The sequence below is a fragment of the Aquarana catesbeiana genome, linkage group LG13 (genome assembly GCF_042186555.1).
Source record: "Aquarana catesbeiana isolate 2022-GZ linkage group LG13, ASM4218655v1, whole genome shotgun sequence".
In the NCBI taxonomy this organism is placed as follows: Eukaryota; Metazoa; Chordata; class Amphibia; order Anura; family Ranidae; genus Aquarana; species Aquarana catesbeiana.
In genome coordinates this window covers 230,780,291-230,801,530 of record NC_133336.1, presented here as the reverse complement: position 1 = coordinate 230,801,530, position 21,240 = coordinate 230,780,291, and the positions used below count along the sequence as shown (strand labels likewise).

Sequence of the window (21,240 nt, the reverse complement as noted above, 5' to 3'; positions counted from 1 at the left end):
ATTCGTTCAACTACAGATTATGCTCAACAAAGTTACGCGTGCCTTCACGCTTCTTCAGGAGCTAAGATTATTGTGGCTAAATGAAGACAGATAGGAGACAATATAAACAAATATAAACAGACAATATATAAAGTACAATAGACACAAGGGTTTGCATAAATTAACAGAACACTCAAAGACCCACAAATGTCAGACTGCACCAACAGGGAATAAGCTTAGAGAGGCGGAAATATAACGGTCATTACGGGGGCGTACAAAACATTAACAAATAATGTAGAATGATAAAATACCTTAAATGGTTACAGTACGTTACTATCCCATAGAGATAGCACTATAGATTATATACTATTGTGATAGATACACTTGATCAATGGTAATAACTCCAAAGAGGGGGATTGTCAATGTGAGCCAAATGGTACTTACTGTATAATGTAGCTTGAGACAGCAAGGTTATTAAAATACTTATTATTAGAACAGGGACGGCCTGAGATTGTAATGAAAAGTATGCAGAGTCCAGGGTTCATAAGGGTATAATTATCTGCCCATAGAGAAATAAGAAAATTAAATAGTGATAAAGGGGAAAAGAAGGGAAGAGGAAAAAGGGATGTAAGGGAAGGGGGAGGGGAAAAGAGGGAAAAGGGGAAGAAAGGGAAGGGGGAGTAAGAAAGAAAAGGGGGGGTGGGGGGGCGAGAAAAGGGGGCTATAATGGTGCAAGTAATTTAAAGGGTAATATATGTAAAAACTCACCAATTGAAAAGTAGGATTGCAAAAAAGTGGAGTATGGAAGGTCTAAGGCAGTTAAAGGTAAATTAAATCTTGATTGGAGTATTAATATGTAACAAAGATGCATCATGCGGACATCCGGTAGGATGGTTAATACGTCCATGTGTATGCACAGAGCCTTCCAAAAACATAGGCCAGAATATGAGAGGATTGAAAAAACAATTATCCTATAAAATAAGCAAGCATAGGACAACATAAGAGGTTGAAGATTCGTTTTGCAAAAAGAGCAAGAATAAATGATGAGATAAGCCCATATGGTGAATAAAGCATACCTGAAGGTGATAGAGGGAATGGATTGGACATGATGAGCGGCCGTCACTGATGTCTCCCATAGGAGACTACCTGGCTCTGTCTCTCTTTTGAATGCACGTCCCATCTGTCATCATCAATCAGCGTCGCCGATGTAACGTCATCCAGACTGGCCGGCAGTGTTAACTGCGCATGCGCCCGAACAGCGGGCACGTCATCCGAGCATGATGACAGAGCCCGGCGAATGGGAGCACACGTGAAGTGAACAGACAATGGTTATCAGTTGGGAGAGCAGAGAGCTCCCCCTGTTGACCAGAGTATGCGCCACAGCAAGATGGGAATTTACTGTGACGCTGGGTGGCCGCGTAATGACCGGATTCCACCTCTAGATGGGGCCTATCCGAGTAGTGCAAGCTGAAGAACAGACTGCTAGTTATTACAACGACCAATAGTATTAAAATTATACAAAATATAGAAAGATATGTAAATATATGTAAATAAATAATTAACTATATATATCAATAGTTCTAAATGGTCAATTTAATGAATGGTGCTTAGTTGGGAATTTATGGGGGAACCCAATATGCAGCATGTTCAAATTAAACATAGTACATGTTACAGTTCATTTTGAGCAGGATGGTAAGATCACAGCAAAGGATTATAAGCAAACATGTCAGAGAAAGATTAAATGTATTTTGTGGGATCTAGTTTATGTGGATAGAAAGAAAAAATAGGGGGGGGGGGGGAAGGGGGAGAAGGGGGGGGAGAGGGGACAGTGGGAAGGGACGAATCTGAAAATATAAATGGGATCCATTAATTGGGAGGGAGCATTATAGAAATGGCTTGTAAGACTGAGCCTCATTTATACCAGGAGCGTGAGTGGCATCCAGGCGCTCTATCCATAATGTTTCCCTTCTCAGGATCTGTTTGTCCCAATTCCCCCCCCCCCTGGATCTTTTGGGACAACTGCAAGGGCAATGAAAGAGACCACTGAGGTATCGAATTTGTGGTATAAATCAAGATGCCTACTTACTGAGGTTTTTTCCACCCGCAGAATAGTAGATATGGTCCTTTATGTGAGAGCGAAAATGTCTAATGGTTTTACCCACATAAAAGGCTTTACATCTACATGTCATTAGATAGATAACTCCTTGAGTTTCACAATCTACATAGAAGGCAGGGGTGAAGATTTCACCATTTGGAAGTAGAAAACGAGTGCTTGTATGGATCCAGGGGCAAAAGCTGCAGTTGCCACATCTCCCGATCCCATTGGGACGATGATGGAGCGATTGAGTCGTCAGATAATGGCTAGAGGTTAGTCTGTCCCGTAGAGACCTAGATCTACGAAACGTAATGTCTGGAGTGGGGCCAATATATTTAGCAAGAATAGAGTCATTTCGTAGTATAGACCAGTGTGCTGTCAGAACGTCACGTAATTCAGCGTGATGTTCTGAGTATCTAGTTATATATCTCAAAAAATTTAACCTAAAACAATAATTTGTAACTTTCAATTTGTGATAAATTGTTTAGTGATAAAATAAACCAAGTGCAACGTGCATAGAATATTAGAAATCCAAGTGCAAACTCAGGCTTGAAAGAGTATTCACTCCTTCAATAAAGTGATAAATAAAGTTCATAAATGATAAATGCAAAGTGCACAAATACAGTGTCCATCAACAGTGATATCCATCATGCTCATCCAAGAAGTTTAAAAAATACAACATGCTTCAGTGCTCTCCGGTGACCCCTAAAAGCATATGCGCTCACCTCAGAGCGTGTGACACAGTATCCAAACTATGTCAAAACACGCTTGGGAGCCACTCCTGGGCTCTAAAGGTATGCAGGTGTTGACTTCCAACTTGCTCAATTAATAGCGTTCTGATTCATAAATAAAAGAGAAGAAACTCCATAGTGTAACATTGTAAAGGAATTTATTCTAAAGAAAAACACTCCCTTCCTAGGGGTACTCACATTGTGTGGGTGCGTGAGTGCACCATCCTATTCAGGGCTTTGCATAAGAGAAACAGATCGCTGGTATGGCGTGCGGTATGGTGTACTCGTCTCGCCTCTTCCTCCGTGCTGACAGCTCCGTCCTGGCCCCTCTCCTACACGTGTTCGGCACAGGGATCACGTGCCTTCATCAGGGAGATCTGATTCCCCTCCGATCTCCAGATCTCTGTACCCCGCGGCCACCTCAGCTCACGTGCACAGCCTCAAAGCAACTGGGCAGACCCATTAATGATGGTTTTGTTCCCGTAGGAAGGTACGTACTGTCCTGATGCCCTGTTCGTGAGGGATGCTATAGTAAAGAGCCTCAACATCCAGAGTCACGAGCAGGGCATCAGGAGGTACGACCATACCCTCAATGTGTTTGAGAAGATCTAGTGTGTCTCTAGTGTATGATGGTAATGCTAGGACATGCGGCATGAGTATAGAGTCCACCAGACGACTCGCATTTTCTGTGAGGGAACCAATGCCTGATACAATGGGTCTACCAGGGGGTTTCGTTGGATGTTTATGTATTTTTGGTAAAGCGTAAAATGTGGCCAGTCTGGGGTTTCATATATTCAAAGCTGTGGGATTTCCAAAGTTGTGGAATCACAAGCCAAAAAGTTTGCAGGTTCACCCCCCAAAAAAGGAACAATAAGAACCAATTATTTAAAATAATAGATTACTCAGTCCTTTGTCTATAAAAGAGTGGGCTCACAACGGCAGCCATATTGTCTATTTATGTTGGAGCTGTTAGAGAGAGATGATAATTTTGTGTGGGCAGAGATACTCTTTTCAAATTAAATATTATTATTTTATTTATTTTTGCCATTGGTACATGACCCCATGGCAGTGCCCAGCTTCCTATACCTTCTGTTTAAGAATAGCTTGCTAAAAAGCCCTACAAATGGCCAGAATAATAAGATTTGCCTCCCATCCATAGACTTTGATAGTGTTTGCTTCCAAGTTTGTGAACTTCGAGCAAGATTCATGAACTGTTTGAGAACTGAACCCAAGCTGATTTGCTCATCACTTATTAGTTCATACTGAAATAATCAAAATACAAGGGGTAGGGTTTGGTAAAGGGATGTCATGACAATAAAGGCCTTCTTCTCCGCCATCATTCAGATGGACTTACAGCAGCATTGTGTCCAAATAGGGCCCTGATGTTGGGGACTTGTATCCTCTCTCTTCCTTAACCATCAGTTATATTTAACCACTGATCCCAGCCCAGTAATAGTTCAGGCTCTAATAATTGTTACCTCCATAAGGTGAAGACACTGGGCAGAGAAATTATTGCAAAACCTCTTCATAGTAAAAAGGCTGCCATAAAGGAGTCAATGACCGCTAATTGGAATCCTAATTAGGGCACTAATTCCACATGGAATAACCCGCATGGAATAGAATTAGCACTCCCACAAGAACTCCATTTACATGGACTAACCCTAATTGGGGCACTGATTCCACATGGAACCCTAATTGAAGCTCTCCCAATTCAATTTCCCTTCATGTCATGGTGGAGTCAATATTGAGTCATAAAAGAGAGGTCCATAATGTGAAGATACTGGGAAGAGAAATTATTACAAAAGCTTTTCATAGTAAAAAATTCAGTCAAATATAAAGTTGAAATTCATCTTTTTAATGGTTTGCTAACAAATGGATTTGTAAGATTGGTCAGCAAGTCTTGAGCAAGTGACACATTTATCTCCCAGTTCAGCTTCATTGCTTCCTGTGTCACCTGTCCTCCTATTATTGGAATAAGTTAGAACATATTACTGGAAAATTAAACAACAACATTGCTTCTGTCCAATGAGAAGGAAGCTAATCCAGATCCTTCATATACATTCAGAATTTTTAATCGTTCATAATTGCATAAATAACATTTTTTTCTTATCTAAAAAGCACATGACTTTCATCACTGGTTCCCTCTTCAGATTACATTATACGCCTGGTGATCTCTGGATTTGTATTATCTGCTACCGTATGTTTCACCTACTTTCACAAAAAGTGGTAGAGAAGAAGAACATCTAGGAATCTGCGGACCTCAATAAAACATCTGAGTGAAAATGGAAAAGGTCTTGACTGAATTCCAAGGAACTTCATCTTTTAAAAATAAACTTATATTGACAAAAAACTTAATCTGATTAATCTGAAAAAAATTATGAGTGATTAAACTAACTTGCTTATAAACTGAATACAGTGAGCCTTGGAAGTAGAAGTGGTCACTGAGTTCACACATGGAGGAGAGAATAATAGGAAGGAAATAAATTGTTTTTCTTAAAATAAAAACTGAGAAAAGACTCAAAACACAAATGTCACACTTTACTGATCACGTTGTTTATTCTAAGTTCTGAAAACTAAAGAAGATGTGAAGTGGGTTTTGTATATATTAGTGCAGATTCAGGGCTTTTTTTCAGTGAGAATGCGCGGGGGGGGGGATGCAGTTCCGGCACCTCCAGCACAGAATGTATGTAATAGCATGGGGTGTGGGGCGTGTTGGAGGGTCTATTGATGTTGGCTGCTGGGGGATCTATTGTCACTGGTGGAGATCTGATTTTGTGTGAGGGTCTATTGTTGCTGATGGGGAATCTATTGTTGCTGGGGGGGGTCTTATGTTGCTGGAAAGGATCTACTGTTGAGGGAGAGGTCTATTTTTACTGGATGCTGGAGGATCTATAGATGCTGGCTGCTGGGAGATCTGTTGTTGCTGCTGGGGGGGGTAATGTTGCTTGGGTGGATATTTTGTTACTGGGTGTGATATTTTGTTGTGGGTGGTTCACTGTTGCTGCAGGGAATCTATTGTTGTTGGGGTGGAGTCCATTGTTGCTGGGGGAGTCTATTGTTGTGTGGGGATCTATTGCTGGGGTTCTATTGTTCCTGGCTGCAGGGGATCTATTTTACTGTTTTTCTTTTTATCATTCACATGTTCCATACAAATGATTTAGCACCACAAAATGATACTTGGTTCTGTATTCTCTAAAAGGGGCAGTACTAGTAGGTGGGTAGGGGGTGGAATCAAGGGCCGGTGGTCAGAGGTAGGTAAGGGCAGAGACAAGGGGTGACTCAGATGGGGGGAGTTCCTGCACCCATTTTCCGAGAAAAAAAGCCCTGTGCAGATTTACTAAAACTGGGGAGTACAAAATCTGGTGCAGTTGTGCATGGTAGCCAATCAGCTTCTAACTTCAGCTTGTTCAATTAAACGGGAAGCTGCTCCATATTTTGCACTTTCTAATTTTAGTAAATCAACCCTATTGCCTTGTTTTATTAATGGTCAGGTAATGTAGAATTATTATATGTTAACATTTTATATTCTTATTTTTAGCCAGCAGAAAACATTGTAGGCTAATTTTCATGTTTCTCCAATCTTCTTACCTCTTTTTGTAAAAAGCTTGTAGCCTTGTACCTACATTATATTATGTCTGTTACTGTATTATGCTTTTTTAAGTTTCTGGTTGGCGCATGCAAGGGTTAATGTAATTGTATGACATGTCTTCCCCTCAATGTGTGTGGCATCTCCCTTCTTCTTCTACAAGAAGAGCCGGCCTGGTGGTGCTGTTAGGTGTGGAAGAACAGAATCATACAGTGAGGATCTGTGTATTATGTAAACCGTTCTACCGGGCAGCATCACACTTTAATGTGACCTGTTTTTGGGCACCCATATAAATGGATGTTATATATCAGAAGTTTCCTAATTTTTAGGTATGGGCAGCACCACTATAAAAACAGCACAGCCAAATCAAAGTACAGTCGAATGTAGTGTAAAGGGAAATCATTTATGTAAAGGAATTATTCTGTAATAATGTGCAACCTTAACTGTGTTCTGTAAATCAATCCAGTAAACTGAGTTCTTGTTCAAAGAAGAAGTTGCCTCCTGTTGTTTACTTGAGGTGCGGAGAAGGACATTAAAGTGATGTATAGTCATGCAAGGCTGTCTTTAAGGCAGGCAAAAGGGGCAGCTGCCCTGGGCCCAGTCATTGTTGTGGGGCCTGAATCAGTCCCCCATACTTTCCAACTGCCCTGGTTTACATTCCCTTGTCCTGTGAAGTCTTAATCCCATGCTGTGTCTGATATCTCAGTGTGAAGTGCTGTCACTTATGCTGCCCAGCTCTGCCCTATTGCAGTGTACAGATGACTCATGTGCAGACAATATCAGCATTCACATTTAAATAACAGGCATTAATATGTAAATCGAGGAGGCATTGATATGTAAATAGTGACGGTATTCATATGTATATGATGCCCCCCTGAGGTCCCATCCACCATCACCTCTGCTGAATGCTGCGCAGTGCCCACTGCCCGCAACTGTGGTTATCACTTGAGTTATCAGCTTGTTCTCCGAAGGTAAGCAAAGTGGAGGGGGGTTGGTGTAGGGTGTGCAGAGGTAGGCAGAAAAGGAATTATGCCCCGTACACACGGTCGGACATGGATCGGACATTCCGACAACAAAATCCTAGGATTTTTTCAGATTGAAGTTGGCTCAAACTTGTCTTGCATACACACGGTCCCACAAAGTTGTCGGAAAATCTGATCATTCTGAAAGCGGTGACGTAAAACACGTACGTCGGGACTATAAACAGGGCAGTAGCCAATAGCTTTCATCTCTTTATTTTTTCTGAGCATGTGTGGCACTTTGTGCGTCGGGTTTGTGTACACACGATCGGAAATTCCGACAACGGATTTTGTTGTCGGAAAATTTTATAGCCTGCTCTCAAACTTTGTGTGTCGGAAAATCCGATGGAAAATGTGTGATGGAGCCCACACACAGTCGGAATTTCCGACAACAAGGTCCTATTACACATTTTCCGTCGGAAAATCCAACCGTGTGTACGGGGCATAACAGTTTGGGGTGCACAGGTGAGCAAGGAGGGGATGTACAGAGGTAAGGACGGTGGGTGCAAAGAAGAGCTAAGAAAGCTTGTAGAGCTAAAGTGGGGGGAGGTGGAGTGGAATGGATGGGGGAGGTTTGGGATCCAGGGGTTATCAGGGGGAATTAGGATGCAAATGTGTACTGATAGGGTGGATAAAGATGAGCATTGCATGTAGGACAGACTGTTTTTTTAATGGGCTGCTCTATGCGCTTCAGATGTGGAAAACATTGATTGTCGGTTTAAATTCTTCATTACTTTGGTGGTCAGTGCAAATTCCCCATTACATTGGTTGTCAGTGCAAATTCCCCATTACATTGGTGGTCAGTGTAAATCTTCCCATTACATTGAGGTTTGGTGTATAATCCTTTCATTCACGCTAGTGGTCAGTGTGAATGCTCCCCTTACATTAGTGGCCAGTTTAATACCCTACTTACATTGGAATAAAATCTTAGGAACAAAGAACATGGAGGAGAGATGGGTTCGCTTTAAGAGCATATTAAATAAGGGCATTAGCCAGTGCATCCCATTAGGTAAAAATTTTTAAAGAGCGAACAAAAGTCCTGGATGGCTTAACGCCAATGAAAAAATGCATATACAAGCAAAAGAGAAGGCCTTCAGAAAATACAAGGTTGAGGGATCATCATCAGCATTCAAACGTTATAAAGAATGCAACAGGAAATGTAAGGGTGCAATTAAGGCGGCTAAGATAGAACACGAAAGACACATAGCGGAGGAGAGAAAAAAAAATCCCAAGAAATTCTTTAAGTATGTAAAAAGTAAAAAAGGGAGATCATATTGGCCCCATAAAGAATGAGGAGGGGCATCTGGTTACAAAGGATGGGAAGATGGCGAAGGTATTGAACTTAATCTTCTCCTCAGTCTTCACAAGGGAATCGGGGCACTTCAGTAACTAAAACTGCAGTGTTTTTCCTCTTGACACATCACAGGAAGCACCCTCATGGCTAACAGAGGACAGAATTAGGATTAGACTTTGTAAATTTAACATGAATAAAACACCAGGACCAGACGGCTTGCACCCAAAGGTACTTAGGGAACTCAATCATGTAATTGAGAGACCATTGTTCCTAATTTCTACTGACAGTCTACTGACTGGAATGATACCAGCGGATTGGAGAAAAGCCAATGTAGCACCAATATTTAAAAAGGGCCCAAAATACATCCCTGGGAATTACAGACCAATTAGCCTAACATCAATAGTATGCAAGCTCTTTGAGGGGATGATAAGGGACTATATACAAGATTTTAATAATGAAAACTGTATCATTAGCAGTAATCAGCATGGAATCATGAAGAATCGGTCTTGCCAAACCAATCTATTAACCTTCTATGAGGAGGTGAGTTGCTATCTAGATAAAGGAAGGCCCATAGACGTGATGTATCTGGATTTTACAAAAGCAATTGACACAGTTCCCCATAAAAGTTTACTGTACAAAATAAGGTCCGTTGGCATGGTGAGTACATGGATTGAAAACTGGCTACAAGGGCGAGTTCAGAGGGTGGTGATAAATGGGGAATACTCTGAATGGTCAGGGGTGGGTAGTGGGGTCCCACAGGGTTCTGTGCTGGGACCAATCCTCTTTAATTTGTTCATAAATGACCTGGAGGATGGATTAAAAAGTTCAATCTCTGTATTTGCGGATGGTACTAAGCTAAGCAGGGCAATAACTTCTCCACAGAATGTGGATACCTTGCAAGAAGATCTGAACAAATTAATGGGGTGGGCAACTACATGGCAAATGAGGTTTAATGTAGAAAAATGTAAAATAATGCACTTGGGTGGCAAAAATATGAATGCAATATATACACTAGGGGGAGAACCTCTGGGGGAATCTAGGATGGAAAAGGACCTGGGGGTCCTAGTAAATGATAGGCTCAGCAGTGGCATGCAATGCCAAGCTGCTGCTAACAAAGCAAACAGAATATTGACATGCATTAAAAAGGGATTAACTACAGATATAAAGCAATAATTCTCCCACTCTACAAGACTCTGGTCCAACGGCACCTGGAGCAGTTCCGGGCACCAGTCCTCAGGCAGGATGTACTGGAAATGGAGCGAGTACAAAGAAGGGCAACAAAGCTAATAAAGGGTCTGGAGGATATTAGTTATGAAGAAAGGTTGCGAGCACTGAACTTATTCTCTCTGGAGAAGCTTGAGAGGGGATATGATTTCAATTTACAAATATCGTACTGGTGACCCCACAAAAGGGATAAAACTTTTTGCAGAAGGGAGTTTAACAAGACACATGGCCACTCATTAAAATGAGTGGAAAAGAGGTTTAACCTTAAACTATGTAGAGGGTTCTTTGCTGTAAGAGTGGCAAGGATGTGTTCCCTTCCACAGGCGGTGGTCTCAGCGGGGGGCATCAATAGTTTCAAAAAACATACAGGGATATACAATGTAATACTGACATATAATTAAACACATATAGATTGGACTTGTGTCTTTTCAACCTCACCTACTATGTAACTATGTAACATTGGTGGTCACTATCAATCCCCCCATTACATTAGTGGTAAGTGTAAATCCCCTCTACATTGGTGGCCAGTGTAAAAATTCCTTTTTATAATAGTAGTTGGTAAAAAATCCTAACTTGCATTTGTGGTCAGTGTCAAATCCTCCTTAACTTTGGTGGGCCATGTAGAAGCCCCCATGAATTGGTGGTCAGTGTAAATTTCCAATTACACGTGGTGAGTGTAAATCCCCCTTATATTGGTGGTCAGTGTATTGTTCAGTAATATCTTTATTACATTGGTGGTCAGTGCAAATTCCCCATTACATTGGTGGTCAGTGCAAATTCCCCATTACATTGGTGGTCAGTGTAAATTTCTCTTCGCAGAGTTTTCTGTGTATTGGTGGGTCCCCTCACCTTCGTAGTCCATGGTTTGCAGGCAGCAAGGTGATGGTGTGCTGTAACCTTCAGCAACCAATCAGTGAGCCATACGGATTTGCTGTAACATCTAGCAACCAATCAGTGAGCTGTAATGATTTGCTGTAGCCTCTAGCAACCAATAAGTAAGTGATAATGATGCACAGTAACCTATAGCAGCCAGTCAGTGAGCAGTAATGATGTGCAATAACCTCTAGCAACCAATCAGTAAATAGCAGTGATCTGTTGTATTCTATAATAACCAATCTGTGAGCAGTAATGATGTGTAGTAACTGCTAGCAACCAACCAGTGAGCAGTAATGATGTGCAGTAATCTCTTGCAACCAATCAGGAAGTGGAAATAATGTACTGTTACCTTAAGCAACTAATCAGTGACCCGTAATGTGTTCTGTAACCTCTAGCAACCAGTCAGTGAGCAGTAATAATACACTGTAACCTCTGACAACCAATCACAATCACTGCCTGATCTGATTCAGTAAACTAATTTGGAGTCTAGCTACCTCAGAGCAGGTAGAGAGTGAAATTTCATGGGGAGTGGGGGGCCCAAGAAAATGTTTACCCAGCATCCAATCAATATTAAAGTATAACTAAAGGCAAAACTTGTGAAAGTAAAAGAAAATCCCCACATTTTGGGTTGTCCCCTGAAAAGTAATAGAGGGGAAATCTTCCACTGAGGACACTAGTTCTGGTGGCCTGAGGGTCCCGAGGGTGGCTAACTTCAATGAAACTTTGTGAATCTGAAAAACGTACTGGTTGAACAAAGGGATAATAATCTAGAAGCGAATATTAATCTTAGCCAGACATCTGAAAAAAAGCAATACATAAAAATGTAACCTTTTAAATCTGCCACGAGGACCCTACTTCCCCTGATTGCCTGACTGTTCCCCAGCACCAACCCTACAAGTGTTTGTGCCAAGTGTCACTGTGACAGGAGTCACTTTGGGTGTGGTTGTATTCCATTGTTCTGTTGTGTCTGTTGACCTTGGAAGAAAAGTATATTATGGGATGTATGTCTAGGTGGGGGGGGATTACTCCAGCAGCCCCTCCCTGCTGATAAGACTGTTTACTGATGAGAAGTTTGAATACACCTGACCTGTGTGTCTATTGTTATTGGACAGTTTACCCCACCCTAAATCCAAGGTGGGGGGGGGGTGTCCTTGAGTTGTATATCTGTTGTTACATGTGTTTGAATAAAGAGTCTGATGTTTTTCACTCTACACTGTTACGCTAGTGACTGGGTGGGCTAAAGGGTCTTGGATCGTGTTGTACCGGACAGAGGAAGCATTTATGGCAGACATAGTCCTGTTCAGGACGGAGGTCCGTTACAAAATCATACACCAAATATGATGATCCATTGACAAAACATAAGTGATCTCTGAGCTCACACATTTAGGAAATAAAGTGATGTTCATGAGAAAATCGAAGATGAGATCAAGATGGGTTTTGTTTATGTTTCCTAATATTTGCTGATGTTCTGAAAATCACAGTAAAAAATGAGCGTGGTAAATCTCGATACTGAATGGAGAGAAATACAAATCCTTTGGCAGGAAAAACAGCTCCCATATACAGTATGTATCCCATCTGTGTATTCAGCCATTTACCTGGAGGTCAGCTTTAATGTGCAGATCAGTACAATGCAGTAAATAGAAAAGGTGGTGGAAATGATTTCCTCCCAGGACCCGTCTCCTGAATTTCACTCATCCACTCTTGCATTACACTTAATTACATTGTTCAATGAAACATGTACAATTAAAGAGGCCCTGTCACCAACTCAATTGCAGGTAAAGCACAGACAAATCAAGTATTTCAAATTTGTACTTGTAATGTATTCGCCTTATATAAATTATGTTTTATTCACTCGCTTGGTGCCTTTGAATTTGCTAAAAAATGTGACTACCCCAGAAGAGCCAATAGCCTAGCTCAGCCCCCTCCCTCATTGCACAACCTAGCCATCTCTCTTCTGGAAGTGTCAGTTACTGTCCATGCTGGCCCAGCTCCTCCAACCTTCACCTCTCTAGAAAACCTTTTAAGTAGCAGCTGGGAGATGTGTAAAGGGAAATACTATTAAGTATTTATTCATTCTCATCAGTATATCTCCCCCAAAAGAGTGCTTGTTCCTATTCCTATCGGTACGTCTACCCCATAGGAGTTCCTGTGGGTTGTAACCTAAGTTTATAATTGTTACGGGTACATCTATACCAAGGATTGCACCTATTTCTATTCTTATCAGTACATCTACCCCAAAGGATTGCCTATAGGTTGTATCCTAAATGTATAATTTTTATTGGTAAATCTACCCCAAAACAGAACCTGCTTCAATTCTTATTGTTACATCATCACCAATAGATTGCCCCTTGGGTGTAACCTGAGTTTACAATTCTTATTGATACATTTACCACAGAGAAGTGCATAATGGTGTCACCTGAGTCTACTATTCAGTGAGATAGGAATGGAATCCATACCTTGCCATAATGACAACACTGGACTCCAAACAAGTGTCCTTACCATCATATAATCCAGCTAGATCAGTAAACCTGGTTACAAGCCCAGCAGTAGCCACCCTAAAAGGTCATATGAGTTTTGTTTAGCAGATCATATCAGATAAGGTAGAACTGAGATCTTATTGGCTAGCACAGATTATTCCTCTTTCTACATTCTCACAACATTGGTGTTAAGTCTGGTGAAATGTCCATAAATAATACTCATGAAGTGAGAAGACAATCCTAACTTCTGCTTCTCAGGAAGACCGTCACAACTTTCAGGTCTCGGCTACCATGTCTGTCTTTCTCGCCATTGTGATTCTATGTAAGTAGAATTTTTTTTTATTTTTTTTAATACTTAGTATTCTATTATTTTATTGTAAGTATCAAAGTATCAGTGTCTTTACTTTGAGATTGTGTGCAACATAAAATAACTTATTACTATGAAACTGTTAGAGGCTCGATGTAAAGCACACTTAATATAGTTAGAATGTTGCATTCTATTAAGGGCACATTAATGCATGAAAATTTACTTTGCACAAGAGCACTTTAATGCACCATATTTATCTGTGTAATATTTAAGCACTTTAATACTGTTTACATATCTAATGTGCATGCACTTTATATAGATGTATGTACATTTTTTCACATGTTTCACAAGATATAATCGCATAGGGTTGCAATATATTTATGAGGTATAATCGCATATGATTGCAATATATCCAAATGTTTTTGATGTCTTTTTATTTATCAGAGTTAACAATAATACTATTGCATGTGCTGGTTACATGACAGTTTTTGGATAGTGCAGCATTTTAATAGATTATACACTTATTATAGTTGCCTCTGTTGTGGACAAGTATGATGACCCCTCTTCTTCTTCTTCTGCATCTGTACTGCATCTGCACTGTATGAGCTGTCTAGTTCCATGACAAATACTGTACATCATGTTACAGTTGTTAATTAGTATCCATTCTCAATGATGGTGGATTGCACATTATAGAAAGGAGCTACAGAAGGCATCTAAGCAGAACATTTCTTGACTTGTGCTGTTATTATCATTGATTGTAAGCTGTGTTCATGGTCTTGTCATGCAGATTGGAAGGGTCACATTAATCTAGATAAGCCAGAACCAGGAATTTGATTTTCAAAAGAGGTTTGTTTTACTTGCAAGAGTCAATGATGAAGATAGCTGGATGTCATCTCTAAGGAGAAAAATGCTGTCAAAGGTTGGGGCAATGCTAGGGTTGGGTACCGGGGAACATGTCCTGGTTTTACTGCTGAGTGCTCTTTGTCTCATGTGATTAAAATATTGTCTTAAAGAGGAGTTCCCATTTAAAAAAATAAAAATAAAAGTCAGCAGCTACAAATACTGCAGCTGCTGACTTTAAATAATCAGACATTTACCTGTCCCACGGTCCAGCGATGCGGGGGTTAGAAGCCCCGCTCGTCTCCCCCTCTGTTCGGCGGTGCCGGCATTGCAACTGTGGGCGCCGGGCTGTGGCTTCACAGCAAGGCACCCAATGCGCATGCGCGAGTGGCGCCGCGCACCCTGATTGGCCGCTCAGTCACCTGGGACCTGTAATGTGTCCCAGATGATTGACAAGAGGGAGGGAGCAGAGCTGAGCCCTTCCTATGCCGAGGGGAAGTGATGTCACCAGCCCAGGCACTGAAAGAGGCAGACTACGAGGAACCCCCTAGCAACAGGCATTTAGAGGTAATTTAAAAAAAAAATGTTTTATTTATTTTTTTTAGGCACATTCATGCATTTTTTTTTGGGGTGGAAAACCACTTTAAGGTATATCCTCTATCCAATTAGATCTCATAATTGTATCTCCACCCGACTTATACAGCTCAGGGTGGGTAGGGGGTCTGATCACTTCATGAGGAAGTTAAATGAAGGTGTATAGTTTAGTAAAGGGGGATCTGGTGGATACATAGTTCAGTTCTGATGGCTGATTAACTGAACCTGCAGAAGGAGGAATGGGATTGGTCTGGTTGCTGATTAAAATAAGTTCATAAAAGTGGTGGTGTTGGGGGGTGGCTGGAGGCTACATAAGGCATAAAAGAAGTGTCTTGGTTAGGGGGGTTATGATAGATGCATAGAAGGATCTGATTGGTTAATTAACTTGTCCAATCATTGTGTAAGGGGGTGATGAGGTGAATATAAGGGCACTTGATGTCTATGGTTACTTAACTCTCCAAACCATAGCTTGTCACAGAGAGCGTCAGTTCTGATCTTCTGGTGATCTAAGAAAATTGTGATTCTTACAGTTTTGTTATAAAGAAAATGTATAATTTCTAACTCTCTAAATGAAAGGATGAAAAAGGATTAGAAGACATTAGATATTCTTGAATGACATGTACTGTACATAACATTTTCTAAAACATGCATTTTGGCTTTTCAGCCTTGAAGGTGGGGAAATCTGGTGAGTACAGAACTGACATTGAATAATATATCATAAACACATGAATACTAATATATATATATATATATATATATATATATTTTTTTTTTTTTTTTTTTACCTTTTATACAATTTCGGTCTTTTTTCTGAAAAAGAAGGGGTTTGTATCATTGATTATAATTCTGTTAATAGCTTTGCATTAATGCAATAGTAGAAGACTATTCAAAAACAGTGCAGGTTAGCTACAATTGCACACAACCGAGATTAAATTGTCATTACATTTACTTAAATATAACTTCTAAATGAACTACTGTCACCCAAATGGAGGGAATACGGAAACAGTTGGGGGAGATCTTTGCAAGGTACATGCCCTGATTAGACTGGCAGAAGAACTACTCTTAAATAATTTTTTTTTTTTTTGATGGACAAGATATTTTTTCTTTTACAAAGATATCTCCCTGTGTCTCCTATCTTTGTATTGGGGCCTGTTAGTTTTGTCAGAAAACTGTGGTGCCACTAGTTAATGTTAAGGTCCATGCCTGAGGGCTTTTGCTCTAATGTTTGGATGCCTTCCTGTGGCTTGTCTGTTCACATAAAGGGTTGGTGTTTAATGCCAATGCGTCTCATGTCAAAGACAAGAAAAGAAAAGACCCTTTCTATCAATAAACACATTTAAGTATTTTGGGGCTACAACTTCGTTAGTTCAAGCAGACTGATAAAAACACATAATTGCCAAATATATAAAAAAATAGTTTTGACTGAAGTTAACCACTTCAGCCCCAGAAGAATTTACCCCCTTCCTGACCAGAGCACTTTTTGCGATTCGGCACTGCATCGCTTTAACTGACAATTGCGCGGTCATGCAACGTGGCTCCCAAACAAAATTGACGTCCTTTTTTCCCACAAATAGAGCTTTCTTTTGGCGGTATTTGATTGCCTCTGCGGTTTTTATTTTTTGCGCTATAAACAAAAAAATAGCAACAATTTTGAAAAAACACATTATTTTTTTTACTTTTTGCTATAATAAATATCCCCCAAAAATATTAAAAAAACATTTTTTTCCTCAGTTTAGGCCGATACGTATTCTTCTACATATTTTTGGTAACAAAAAAATAGCAATAAGCGTTTATTGATTGGTTAGCACAAAAGTTATAGTGTTTACAAAATAGGGGATAGTTTTATGGCATTTTTATTATTATTTTTTTTTTATTAGTAATGGCGGCGATCAGTGATTTTTATCATGACTGCGACATTATGGCGGACACATCGGACATTTTTGACACATTTTTGGCACCATTGTCATTTATACAGCAATCAGTGCTATACAAATGCACTGATTCCTGTGTAAATGACACTGGCAGTGAAGGGGTTAACCACTAGGGGGCTAGGGAGGGGTTAAGTTTTTCCTGGGGAGTGATTCTAACTGTGGGGGGGCATGGCTATGTGTGACATGTCACTGATCTCTGCTCCTGATCACAGGGAGCAGAGATCAGTGTCCTGTCACTAGGCAGAACGGGGAGATGCTTGTTTACATTAGCATCTCCCCGTTCGTCCTCTCCGCAAGGTGATCGTGGGTATCCCCGCGGCGATCGAGTTCGCGGGACCCGACTCATGGAGCTCCCGGCCAGCGCACACGCAATAGCATGGTGGCAAATTTAAAGGGACGTACGAGTACGCCCATTTGCCCAGCCGTGCCATTCTGCCAACGTACATCGGCCTGCGATGGTCGGGAACCGGTTAAAGTAGATCCTTCCAGTGCTCATGTGGTCTGTAAGCAAAAAAAGTGCAGCCAAAAATGCACTGCCAGAAGTAAATTGTCACCAAGACCCTTCCAGGAAACTGTGGTGGCTCTGTAATACCACATACAGCTTTAAAGCAGAAACTAAACACACCCATTTACATTTTCCCATGGTTTGAATAACTCTTACAGTTACTAGTCTACACTCAATTGGACTGTCAAGCCATCAAATGACCAGAATCATAGCTGCATAGCTGGTAACCGCAGATCAAGCAGAGACCAAGATGGCAGCATTGTAGTGGGTGGGAATTGGCTATAATGTGCAAGGGGCTGCTTTATCGATGCAATGTCTATAATCTCCCTTGTCGCTTAATTGCCACAGCTGTCATCTACACCTGGTTGTCTTCAGGTTTGGCTAACTTGGCAGGCTGACTTGGGTTGATACTCATGTGCACACGAGTTACTGCATACTGGTACTGAGGCATGCCAAGAATATACACTGAGCTGAGCATGTGCATCTCATCGTATCAGATGAAAATCTCTATCAGAACCTTATATGGAAGAAGGACACACGGGGAGGGGGGTTAAGAAAACTGGAGCACTCAGAATCTGGTGCAGCTGTGCATGGTAGTCAATCAGTTTCTAACTTCAGCTTGTTCAATTAACCATTTGCTGACTACGCTATAGCCGAATGACGGCTACAGGGTGGCCGGCCAGTTCTGAGAGAGCGGCATGTGATGTCCTCCTGTGATCATACCCACTGTGCAGCCGCTGCAGCAGGTGGGTGGCACGCTCTGTGTTTGCAGTGTCCTCCGAACACTGCTGATCACAGATTAAGGTAAAGATCTAATCAGCGGCTCTTTACCATCCAATCAGCTGTGTCTAATCACAGAAACTGGTTATCGGCATTCCTTTCCTCATGCTGGTAGCATGAGGAGAAGAGGGCAGATCACTGGCTTGTAAAAAAAGGACAATACACTGATAATCAGGGCATTGATTATCAGTGTCCTGATTATCAGTGCAGTGCCACCAGTGCCCACCAGTGCTGCCAATCTGCGCCCACCAGTGCTGTCAATCAGTGTCCATCAGTGCCTCCTCATCAGTGTCACCTATCTATGCCACCGACCAGTGCCCATCAGTGCTACCTATCAGTACCCACCAGTGCCACCTACTAGTGCCAATCAGTGCCACCTATCAGTGCCCATCAGTGCCACTCATCAGTGCCACCCATCAGTGTCGCCTATTAGTGCCACCCATCAGTGTCGCCAATCAGTGCCCATCAGTGCAGCCTCATCAATGCCCACCAGTGGCAATCATCAATGCCATTCATCAGTGTCACCTATTAGTGGCTCCTCATTAATGCCCACCAGTGTCACCTCATCAGTGTCTATCAGTGCCCATCAATGCCAATCAGTGCCGCCTCATCAGTGCAGCCTCATTAGCAAGATATTATAACAGACTATGAAAAAAATTTTTTTGCAAATTTTTGGTCTTTTTTTTTTGTTTATTTAGCAAAAAATAAAAACCCCAGTGATGATTAAATACCACCAAAGAAAGCTCTATTTGTGTGAAAAAAAATGATGAAAATTTCATATGGGTACAGTGTTGCATGGCCGTTCAATTCTCATTCAAACTGTGACAGCGCTGAAAGCTGAAAATTGGCCTGGGCAGGTAGGGGGTAAAAGTCATTAAGCTTTGACAATACAACTTGGAAGCTTATTGGTTTCTATGCAGAGTTGTGCCAGATTTTGCACTGTCCAGTTTTAGCAAATTGCCATCTAAGTCTATTTTACTATAAAAAGCCTTTATGTTAGAAGATGGGGAAACAACATTTTAGTTCTACTTTAAAAGAAAGAAGCTTGTCAATTTTCAGCTGTAAGCAAGACCAAAAATAAAAGTTCAAAAAAGACAAAAATATTATTGATACATTCAGTGTTTATAACGAAACGTCTAGTTTTTCATGTGGAATTTTATAAAGAAAACAACACATTAAGTAAATCGGAAGTAACTTTTTCGCTTTGTATAGGGTAGGGGAACCCCGATCTTTTTTACCATCTGTGTCTCTTGGTACTTTTGAATTTTCTAAAAAAAATGTGACTACTTTAGGAGAGCAAATAGCCTAGCTCAACACTCTCCCTCATTAAGCAATATGTGATGTAAAGAGGGCGCTCGTGATACTTTATATAATAAATGGATCTAAACAGAAATGATCAAAATAAAAATAAATAAACATGCATAAAATAGTGCTAAAAGAAAGCTTAATGTAATGACAATAAAGCCAACCGTAGTTGAATAAATAAATCAATAAAAATTCCAAACACAAAGTTCATTGTGATCTAAAACAGATTCTTCTGTGTAGAAATTCTTCCAAAGAGATAGTGAGTGATCCTTCACCAAACACTGTAATGACACCCAATGTGTGCTAGATAAGTGATCTTCTTACCAGAAGGATTTGACTTCTTTATTTAAAAAGAAGGTAAAAAAACGCTTTGGCAGGATAATGCCTGCTCGCATATGATAAGGCTGGACATGTAAAGGGACCTTCCTCCTCAAATTAATACATGGATATGTGGAAAAAATAGTACACATCCATAGCGTAATACTGTTTATTAAAAAAGATAAAAAAAGGCAATAGCCAAATGGCCGCTTACATATACAGGTGCCTTGTCCCGGCACAGGGGCTGCTGGCTTGTTTCTAGTAGATGGCTGTGTATGGCTCCTTGCTTCCACTTCCGTGGATGGCGTGCGTTCCAACAACTGGAAAGACAGCCACAGGGACTGGAAGTGGCGTGGAATAGCGTGACCAGGTACCACCTCGAAGTACGTTTCATGATTACGTCTTCAGGAAGCGTGTCTGGTCACTAAAGAGCATGAGATTTATAGTCTGGTGGCAGATAGAGACACACTAATTGAAAGGGAAATTATAAAGCCGCAGTGCCGCTTTACATTGCTAGCAAGCAATAGAACAATGTTATTGTGATAACGCACATATGTAGCAATGAAAATACTAAGCCCTACAAAAGTACTAAAGGACAATAGAAGTATTTAGTACTAAATTAAAAATATACAATTAAAAAAATTCAATTAAAACATGGGATTAATAGTACATCTGAAGAAGTGCCAAATGGGAGGAGAAATCCTAGTAACTATAACGTGATAGCACCATATGGCCACCAAGGAAAAATTACATGGTGGTCGCATGGTGCAACTAGTCATTTGACAAAAAACAATTTAAATCTAGTTCTATGTTCATACCATAAGGCTTTATGCTTGGCAATTTGTACAGCCACTGGGTTTCATTTTGTGAGATTGCTCTCTTCATATGTGTACCCATCCAATGCTTGGATACTTTATCAATTTCGTAGAATGTCAAAAGGGTCGGGTCACTGTTATGAAAGAGTTTGAAATGTTTTGACACACTGTGGTTTAAAAAAACTTTTTTTATATTGGCAAGGTACTCATTGATTCTGACCCTTAGTTGTCGTGTGGTTCTACACACGTATTGGAGGGTACATGGACACTCCAACACGTAGGTGACATGGTCTGAATGGCATGTGATTAAAGGTTTGATACTAAATATTTGTTTTGTCACTAGTGACTGAAAGTGAGAGATTTTTTTGCTTATGCTTAGTCTTTTGGTTGTCTTACAGGCTTTGCATCTAGTGCAGTAGTGGAAGTCTGAACCATCCAAAAACGTAGAAGGTTTTTTTGGGGGGTTTGGAACATTCCGAGCAATTCGATTCCTTAATCCTGGGGCCCTCCTATATATGAATTTAGGCTTTGAGGGTATTGTAGATTGTAAATCCTTGTCTTTTA

The 21,240-nt window shown here is 40.7% G+C and overlaps 1 protein-coding gene across 1 annotated transcript in view; it reads left to right on the top strand.

Annotated features, from left to right (window-relative positions):
• The window catches only part of LOC141116703 (Fc receptor-like protein 5), a 72,636-nt gene that overhangs the window by 16,638 nt on the left and 34,758 nt on the right, over nt 1-21,240 (top strand). Inside the window, exon 6 of the mRNA XM_073609094.1 lies at nt 15,687-15,707. Within this exon, the coding sequence (XP_073465195.1) occupies nt 15,687-15,707 (21 nt within the window). The remainder of the gene's footprint in view (nt 1-15,686; nt 15,708-21,240) is intronic.